At 39.7% G+C, this 10,232-nt stretch overlaps 1 protein-coding gene across 1 annotated transcript in view; it reads right to left on the bottom strand.

Moving 5' to 3' along the window:
* Positions 1-10,232, bottom strand: part of tmem266 (transmembrane protein 266) — a 35,725-nt gene that overhangs the window by 9,876 nt on the left and 15,617 nt on the right. Inside the window, exons 4-8 of the mRNA XM_022754331.1 lie at positions 6,863-7,017; positions 5,484-5,557; positions 4,442-4,498; positions 4,117-4,255; positions 3,209-3,324 (exon numbers count right to left, since the gene is read on the bottom strand). Of these exons, the coding sequence (XP_022610052.1) occupies positions 3,209-3,324; positions 4,117-4,255; positions 4,442-4,498; positions 5,484-5,557; positions 6,863-7,017 (541 nt within the window). The remainder of the gene's footprint in view (positions 1-3,208; positions 3,325-4,116; positions 4,256-4,441; positions 4,499-5,483; positions 5,558-6,862; positions 7,018-10,232) is intronic.

The following is a 10,232-nucleotide window of genomic DNA, read 5'->3' as shown; positions in this document are numbered from 1 at the left end:
GGATTCTTTATGACTTACTATACTTTTAAATTTTTTTAAGCCTTTCTATTCTTTTGCCTTTTTATGCCTTACTATACTATTACGTTTTTTGACATTTTAATGCATTAATATACAATGACGTTTTTTGACATTTTTTTACTTTACTATACTAGGCCTTTTTTTGAATTTTAATGCATTAATATACAATGGCGTTTTTTGTCATTTTTATGCCTTACTATACTATGAGGATTTTTGAATTTTAATGCATTAATATACAATGGCGTTTTTTGTCATTTTTATGCCTTACTATACTATGATGTTTTATGCCTTACTATACTATGATGTTTTATGCCTTACTATACTATGACCTTTTATGCCTTACTATACTATGAGGTTTTTTGATATTTTAATGCATTAATATACAATGATGATTTTGTCATTTTTATACCTTACTATACTATGACCTTTTATGCCTTACTATACTATGATGTTTTTATGCCTTACTATACTATGAGGTTTTTTGACATTTTAATGCATTAATATACAATGATGTTTTTTGTCATTCTTATGCCTTACTATACTATGACGTTTTATGCCTTATTATACTATGACATTTTTTTAAGCCTTACTATACTATGATGTTTTATGCCTTACTATACTATGACGTTTTTATGCCTTACTATACCATCATGTTTTTATGACTTACTATAATATGAAATTTTTTTAAGCCTTACTATAGTGTGACCTTTAATGCCTTACTATATTATTACGTTTTTTGACATTTTAATGCATTACAAAAATGACGTTTTTTGTCGTTTTTATGCCTTACTATACTATGAGTTTTTTTGCCATTTTAATGCATTAATATACAATGATGTTTTTTGTCGTTTTTTTGCCTTATTATACTATGACCTCTTATGTCTTACTATACTATGAGGTTTTTTGCCATTTTAATGCATTAATATACAATGATGTTTTTTGTCGTTTTTTTGCCTTATTATACTATGACCTCTTATGTCTTACTATACTATGAGGTTTTTTGCCATTTTAATGCATTAATATACAATGATGTTTTTTGTCGTTTTTTTGCCTTATTATACTATGACCTCTTATGTCTTACTATACTATGAGGTTTTTTGCCATTTTAATGCATTAATATACAATGATGTTTTTTGTCGTTTTTTTGCCTTATTATACTATGACCTCTTATGTCTTACTATACTATGAGGTTTTTTGCCATTTTAATGCATTAATATACAATGATGTTTTTTGTCGTTTTTTTGCCTTATTATACTATGACCTCTTATGTCTTACTATACTATGAGGTTTTTTGCCATTTTAATGCATTAATATACAATGATGTTTTTTGTCGTTTTTTTGCCTTATTATACTATGACCTCTTATGTCTTACTATACTATGAGGTTTTTTGCCATTTTAATGCATTAATATACAATGATGTTTTTTGTCGTTTTTTTGCCTTATTATACTATGACCTCTTATGTCTTACTATACTATGAGGTTTTTTGCCATTTTAATGCATTAATATACAATGATGTTTTTTGTCATTTTTATGCCTTACTATACTACGACATTTTATGTCTTACTATATTATGATGTTTTTATGTTTTTATGTTTTTATGCCTTACTATACCATCATATTTTTATGACTTACTATAATATGAAATTTTTTTAAGCCTTACTATACTATGACGTTTTTATGCCTTACTATACCATCATGTTTTTATGATTTACTATAATATGAAATTTTTTTAAGCCTTACTATAGAGTGACCTTTTATGCCTTACTATATTATTACGTTTTTTGACATTTTAATGCATTAATATACATTGACATTTTTTTGTCATTTTTATGCCTTACTATACTATGACCTTTTAAGCCTTACTATACTATGGCGTTTTTATGACTTACCATACAATGACGTTTTTATGACTTACTATAGTGTGACGTTTTTATGTTTTACTATAATAAGACTTTTCTTTAAGCTGTACTATATTATGATGTTTTTTATTACCTACTATACTATGATGTTGTTTATAAGCTTGTATATGGAGGTTATTGTGCATTTTATCACTAAAGCATGAAACTTTCTCCAGTGTTACCATAAACTATTAAGTTTGTTTTCAGATGTTGAGCCATTCCAGATGTGACCTCTGGGACAGGGCAGAGCCCCCTGGAGTAATGAGTGTGGTCCAGACCAAACTAGCATGCTAGCTTCTGATGAGAATGTTTGCTAATGTGCTAGCTAGTCATGTAATTCTATAGAACACAGAGCAGAAGTTGTCAGTGTTTTTCATAAGCCATAGCTACCTTAACACCTGGAAATGGTGGGGTTGCAGTCCCCCTGCAAAATCTGTGCTCTAAGCAAAATTATGATACATGGCCACAGCAGCAAATGCACATCTGTCTGCAATTTTGGCAAATATATGAATGATTATAATGGAGAAATGGGGCCAAAACTGGAAAAATTTAATGCTGAGGTTAATGACCTCCCAAGGTCACCAGAGGTCAGATACAAATTGCCTCTACGTCTGAAATAAAACTTTGGGGTATGTAGATTATATTCTGAAAATTTCACGTTTTAGTCATAAAATGCACAATTGTTTTGCCTACCTTCCCCACTAAATGGGAGAATTAGAGAAAACTCTTATTCTCCGTTAAGAAATTCAGTGTAATTACACACAGGCATTTTTAGGACACTAACTACATACTGTATATTCTTTGCTAATATGCCATCCAACTATGTCCAAACATTTTATTTGCATTTCATGCCTGTGGTTTCAGGAGTTGGCTGTATTGCTTGCATCATAGCTAACCTTTACATACACAGTACAGTGTGCATATGCCAAACTGCACATTCCAGTCTCTCTAATAGTTGCAATATGACTCTCAGACATACAGTAGACATTTCTGAGCACTTAGTGGATGCACTTGAAGCTACACTAGATTATCAAATTGTGTATAGGTGAATAGATTGCTTTGAGATAATGCACAGTACTGGTTATCTGATATCCCCAAGACTGTTGTAAAAATCTAGTGATAATATGAGATGAATTTTGCAGACATCTTTTATGCCTTTTTGAGAAGAGATTTTATTTTATTCTTTCCTTGTATAGTGTTTTGCTGCCCTCTGCTGGTTGAATGAAGAAAAAATAAATAATGTGTGGACTGTAAGTACGTAGGAGATATGAGACGGATGAGAGGACATACGGCCTGTTCCTGGCAGATCTGAGTGAGACGGTCAAGCTGTTCCTCCCTCACCGCCTTTGCCTTCTCATACTGCTGGATCTCCAGCTCCATCTCCACCTTCACTTGCAGCACATAGGCTAGAACAACAGGGTAAAGGATAGTGAGTTTTCCTTCAAAAGACCAGCTTAATTTCAACTAAATATTACATTGATTAATTAATTCCTCCTAAAGATCCAAAAGTGGATCTTCTATACGCTGTTAGCCACAGTTTTGTTGAAATAAAAACTTGCATATTGTCCACACTTACTGGCTCAGGATCTGCAACCAACATGCTGTACACAAGGTGGACAAAGTGACATCGCTATGATCCTGCAAACAACGGCACCTCTGTGAGACTTCAGTCATGTTGAACTTTTTGTTGACGTTGTGTCAGAAAAGGTGCTCATGTTATTTATGTTTGTGGTGTAGCTGTATTGGATTGTGTTTTAATGTGTTTACATAATATCTTTTGAGGAGCTAGTGTTGGAGGTGATAGCTCACACTAACCAATCATCCCTTTGAACATGTACTGTATTATATTCAGAAACCACCAGGGGGAGCAACATTGTTAAAGAAAAGCATTCTTCCCAATAAATGTAATGCTCAGTATGCACCTATATGATAAAATCATTTTTCATGTAGCAGCTATTGTGTGAGCATTGAAACCACAGGTACATTACAACAAATGATGTGCTACCATCATTTCTGGTGAAAACTTATTTTTAAAAAAAGGAGGAAAAAATAACTGAGCAAACAACCTCAAGATTGAATGTTACCAACACCGCAGAGAGCACACTGCAGTATCCGTCTGTCTCCTGCGTCCTGTCCTTTACCTGACAGTAAAGGACAGGACTCAGGGGACAGCAGCCCCCAGCCCCTCCCAGCCTCACCATCAATGATCCTCTTGACCCTCCAGATGCGCAGTGTGATGATGAGACCGATAGCGTCCCAGGGGCTGCTGGGGCCGTTGGCCACTGTGGAGGCCACCATGGGGGCCAGAGAGAGGACGATGACAGCTCCATCAAACACCTGATAAAATACACACACACACACACACACAGACACACACACAGACACACACACACACACACACACACACACACACTGTTGTGTCTGTAGTTTCCACAGTATCCATATTGAGGTATGACATTGAGGGAATGACACTGCAGTGAAAGGGGCCCCGAGTCAGGACTAATGGGACCCATGGGAGCTTACCTCTACTTTGTTCTCTATGTAATCCCATATCCCCAACACCACGATCCTGAACACCGTCTGAGACAGACAGGGGGACAGAGATGGAGCCAGAGAGCAGGTTACACACAGGGTAAGATGGAAGAAAAACAAGGACAGCTAAACTGAGACAGACTGGATGATGGAGCATGTTGGGTAGTTAATAGCATTTGCAGTTGCAATTCAGATTCCTTTCGTCCCTCCCTTGGTAATTCATCAATGACATCATATTCATACACATCACAAGGCCGCACGATAGGATTTCATCAAAACAATTAGAGACACCACATTTAGCTCCTTCTGCTGACACAGCAGGGGCTGTAGAGGGCAAACAACTCTCTCTCTCTTTCTCTCTGTTCCTCCTCTACCATCCCCTAACCCCCCCCCATCTTCATTTCAGATAGTCAAGGTTGCACTGAAGCAGAAACCAGCCTCCCTGCTGTTTCCACTGCTTCAACGTGGCACTAAGGGCTTGCTTATATTGATAAGGAAAACTCCAGCTTCATAAAAAAAAAAAAAGAAAAAAAAAAGTTAGCATTGAAGTGATCAAGTGTAGGGAACTAAGACAAATGCAGCTGGCTGTAAAGAGAATGGTAATCGATACGGCACACCTGAGGCCGTGAAATTATTTAAAGCTAGTGGCACAGAAAAGCTCCATGTGCATTTTAAAGTGTTTGTGCTGCGGATCAATCGAATAACCCGAGAGGGACCAAGCGTGTCAGCTTTAGCAGCAGCAGTTACATAAGTCTCAAAATACTGACGTATATCTTTGTTGTATGATTTTTAATCTTTCCATTAGGTCCACCATCAATGGAGCTGTACACAAGTTCACCTCCGCTAATCAGAATCTAATCATGCGGCGACAGAGGGCATGGGGCATTTCAGTGCTGTTAGTATTATAATGAGAATGTGTCGGTGTACTTCACTGGCCCCACATACTGCACGACATAGCATTAATCGAAGGGCCGCTGTATCAGCTGTAAGAGAGACTGTTTTTGTGTTGAGCAGGGAGTCGACAGAGACTCACCTCGGTGAAGAACACGGAGAGGATGGCCAGGCTGATCCAGTGGATGATGCTGGCAAACTGGAATGCATTATTAACTGTAGGGATGAAACAGAATAACTAGTGTTTTTTTTTTTTTTTTTGTATGTTTGTTTTTTGCTTGTTTCAAACAGCTGTTACCTACTGCCGAACATTGACAAGGTGCAGTAAAGTGGTTTAAATATAGACGCATCCATGTACACACACCTACATAAACGCACAGACAGAGGCATGATGTAACATGGTAGATATGAAGTCACCACATACTGTACATGCATGTGTCTGTATCTTCCTGTCTACTCATCAGGCTATTTGTGGACAAACAGCACTCGGCTGTCATGTGAGGAATTTCTCTTCACACCCCCACGCCACCCTCCAACCCCCATCTATCTTTGTTTGCCATATTCAGTGATCTGTCTATCAGTCCATTGATCTTCCTCCAGTCAAACCCCACACTCATCCACCAGCCGACTCTGTATTGCCTGATTTCTTTGTCAGCTAATCTCCCTTCACGCATTCATCTCACTTATGCGCCTCTCGTCTTTCAGCCTGTCAGCTCCAGAGGAACAGTAAAGGTACAATATATGTTCTCCAGTCAGCTCTCTGACCTCAAACAGGTCACAACCCCTGACCCTCTGCTTATGATCGATGAGGCCGATCCACCCAGCCAGATGATGAGGACGAAGGCAATACTGGGGTGACACGGGTCACAACTGTTAACTGTGGAATACTAAGAGGAGGGTTATATTCCCCTGGCCATGATTGATCAGCGCCTAAGGTCCCAGAATAGATCATTGGTGACATAGACTCATTATACAGTAGATGTATAAGACCGTGTTAGCAGCTAGTGTTTACATTCTTCTGCACATGATTACGTACCTGTTGCACATTGATTTATCTTCTTTCACCCACAAACACTGTCCTTGTTGTTGTTCATTTACAGCATCATGTGCCATCATCGTGTGCCTGTCCTTAATTAAAGGTGCACCTTCACCTATAAACTTTTTCCACAACCAATTCTTGTAACACTGTTGAGAAAAAGTTTCTATATATGTCTGCCATTTACTCTACTGTAACCTTTATGAGTGCGTGATCTTCCTTGCAGCTTAGCTTTTGTGCTAATTAAGGTCTACTTTGTGTGAGGTCTTTATTTGAGTCGATACATTGGCCCAGTGCCTTTGTGCAACAATTTGTAAACCATTGTGCTGAGCAGTCCACTTTTCTCCCCCTATAAGAACACTACTGCCGGCCAAGACTGTAAACAATGAGCATAACAAACCACCTCACCAATATTATAGCCAAAGAAACCACAACCATATCATATTGATAATCTCAGCAGACGTCACATTGTTGCTAGTACTCACACTGCAACAGCTTGATGTCTATGAGCAGCTCCAGCGTCAGCAGCAGCACCACCAGGATGACGCAGGCCACCAGGAAACAGTTGAAGCCTGCCGACAGCAGACAGACTTGCCACAGCGCTGCCCTTCTTCCACAGCACGGCTTCAGCCAGTTCGACCTGAGCAGGGGGATGGGGAGAGGGGGTGAGAGACAGAGAAAGGGAGGCGGTTAGAAGAGCTGTGGGTACAAAGATAAATGGTGTGTCTTGTTGTGGTGTTATTTTAAAATGTAATACTGGTAACAGAGAGCAGATCTGACAGCCGGCCTGCGAGGTCAAATCAATAAAACACAAGAAACGTCAGGATACACAAATCGTGAGGTGTATTCAACCTTGACTTGGCTCGGTTTTCAGTCAACGTTCTCCTAAATGATTTTCAGCAGAGGGCACTATTCTGCATACAAATCATACAACTGCAGGAGCGTGCATGCTGAAATTAATTTACACTTAAATTCAATGCAAAGCATAATTGCATAAATTCTGCTGGCGATGAGATAATATATTAGCATGAGTTAATTCTATGCATGAATCCAGGGTGTCATTTGCCCCTTTTGCCTCATCTCCTCATTTCTGCGACTGTCCTCTTCTTATTAGAGCCCTCCTATTATACCATCATCTGGCAGTGTAGGCCTACTCTACCTACTACAACAGCCATTACGTTGTTTGTGCCTATTTTTGGAAACAGATTACATGACATCTGTTATAATCCATATTCAAGCATTAAATAATTTGTTTTTGTCCCAGCATCTCAGAACATGCTTGTATACAGTATGTAGCACTAATATATTTAATGCCTGAAATATCAGAGCATCCACAGAGGAGGTGGTAGCTGTTCTGTACTCTCTGTATTACACAAGTATAGCCTCAAAATCAGTAAAGTGTGGTTCCTGAGAGATTAGAATCTTGCATGCTTAATTCTCCTCCCTGCTGCCTCACTGGGTGACACGACGGGTCTCGGGGTGGAACTGTGGCTTGCTGACTGGCTGACTGTTTGCCAAACTGGGTGACTGACGTGCTAACAACCTGGCGGGTAATTAACTCACTACCTCTGGATAAGTGACTAGCTAGGTGGCTGGCTGCATGGTATAGCTCTCCCAGCATGACAGTGGGGTTGCATGTGCACCATCTGGAGGATTCAGTCGCACACAGTCAAAAAGATCATTGCTTAACTGAATGACAATGCCTTCATCTGATTTTTCCATGACAGTGTTTGTACCTGCTGAGAGAACATCAGAGTGAAGGGATGAGAGACAAATCTGGATCATTCATAATTTTTATTCCTAGAACTGGTGCGTTATACATGCTGTCATTCCTACTAGTGGTTTAGCAGCTACAGCTTATACATATCCCTCCACATTGCAATATATTTTCCATCAGTTTGGAGTGTCCCGGTGTGCTTGTTCCTTGTCCAGGAGCATTGAGCCTGAGGATGCGAGTGTCAGACCTGCCTTAAATCCATTCCTACTCTTTGCTTCAAATTCCTCCAATCAGAGACTGTGACTGACTGAGACTCCTGAGGATTTATGGTCAATAAATAATGACAAATCTCCAGGAGGCACACAGGGCTTCCCCTTCCTGTCACAGCTTTGCATTCCACACACACTACTCAGATGTACTCTTAGAAAACCAGATGATAAAAAAGAGAGGTGCGTGTGTGAGCATGGTGGGTGAGTGTGTGTGTGTGTGTGTGTGGTTGTGGTGGTGGTGGTGGTGGTGGGGGGGGGGCGTGGCGGCTAGGTGCTGTCCTTTCTCAGATGCAACACTGAGAAAGGCAGAATGTTCCTTAGCAGAAAATAGCAGCGATCCGTTGTCACCTGTCCCCCATAGGAGGAAAGCTACAGGCAATATCTGTCAGAGGACAAGGGAGGATGCAATTTATTCTACTCTCCCTCTTGCCTCAGCTCAGAATGAAGGCGGCAAACACGGAGAGAGGAAGCGGGGTGTAGCCGGTTCAAAGGCATTGGGACTCATCCAAAAGTGAACTGGAGAGAGAGCCAGAGAGGAAGGAGGGAGAGTTGGACAAGAAAGAATGAAAAGGAAAGAACAGAAGAAGATCCTGATTGAGTTAAAGATTAATTCCGGCTTTTTATAACTTGAATTTTATTTGTCTGAGTTTGGCCATCATGGTAACAATAGCACCGTGCCTAGAAAGTTAATTGCTCAGATTTATGAATGTGTCAATATTGCTTTAAAGAAGTCCAATGGGGCATGCAACATGAGCAGTCAAAAGGTCATATATGTTTTAACAAACCCACAGTTAGCTAAACCTATCTGGAATTAGGGCTGCAACCAATGATAATTTTCTCAAACGGTAATGGTCAGAAAATTCAGAAAAATATTATTTTCTGTACCACAACTTGAGGTGTTGAGATGTTTTGTCCAAGCCGCAGTCCAAAACCCAAAGATACTGAGTTCACTATAAAAGAAAAGCAGCTAATCCTCTTGTTTGAAAAACTGGAAATAGAGGATGTTTGGTATTTTTGCTTCAAAAATTAATAATCAAAATAGTTGCTGATGATTATTTTGTCAATTGATTGATTGACAAATTGTTTCCCCTGAGAAAAGAAAGGTGAATGGTAAAATTATTATTCAAACTGTCAATTATTATAATCCATCAAAGTTTACTGACTGACTTTCTGGTGCAACTGTGACCTACTGTTCTTGTGCAATGAGGGGTTACCATTAACATTTTGGGCATGCTTACTTCTGGTGCTTCAAAAAAGCTGGCTTGTTTATGACTTATCTAATGGTCTCCTGTTTTGTGGCCAATTGGGCTGCCCTGAAGTGATCCCTGTTTTGAATACCATAACCAATCGGAATCATGGCCAAAACTATAAAAAATAATACCTAAAATGTAATAAAGTGGAGTTATCCTCTGAAGTGAAAAAGATGGAGGTGATCCATCTAAGTGGTGTCATTTTGCAGGAGTAGCTGAACCTCCGGTGTAGCACAGCTACACATCCTCTCCATCCTTCACCAAGGTCAGCAGAGAGGCTGGAGCTCTGCCATGCTGTGTCAATGCTCTCCCAGAGGCTAACTGGTGCACTCAGCCCTCTGCAGCAACCCTCTGTACCAGCCAATGCCAACAGATTAGGAGCTCAACACCTGGGGTGACAAAGAGGTGGTGGAGGGTAATGGTATCATTAGCAGATACCATAGAGACTTTCCCCAGCACCAATCTGTTCCCAAGGAACAATGTCAAACCCCATCTGCCAGTGGAGGAGAGCCAAGGAAAAGAAACATTTACCTAATGATACGCCTAACACACAGTCACTGGACATTTGTGGACCATTAGTTAAAAGGCAGAATGAGTGGCGCACAATCCAAGAGACACC

The sequence above is a fragment of the Seriola dumerili genome, unplaced genomic scaffold (assembly GCF_002260705.1).
Source record: "Seriola dumerili isolate Sdu_G_001 unplaced genomic scaffold, Sdu_1.0 BDQW01000219.1, whole genome shotgun sequence".
NCBI lineage: Eukaryota > Metazoa > Chordata > Actinopteri > Carangiformes > Carangidae > Seriola > Seriola dumerili.
This window is presented reverse-complemented; position numbering and strand designations above follow the sequence as displayed.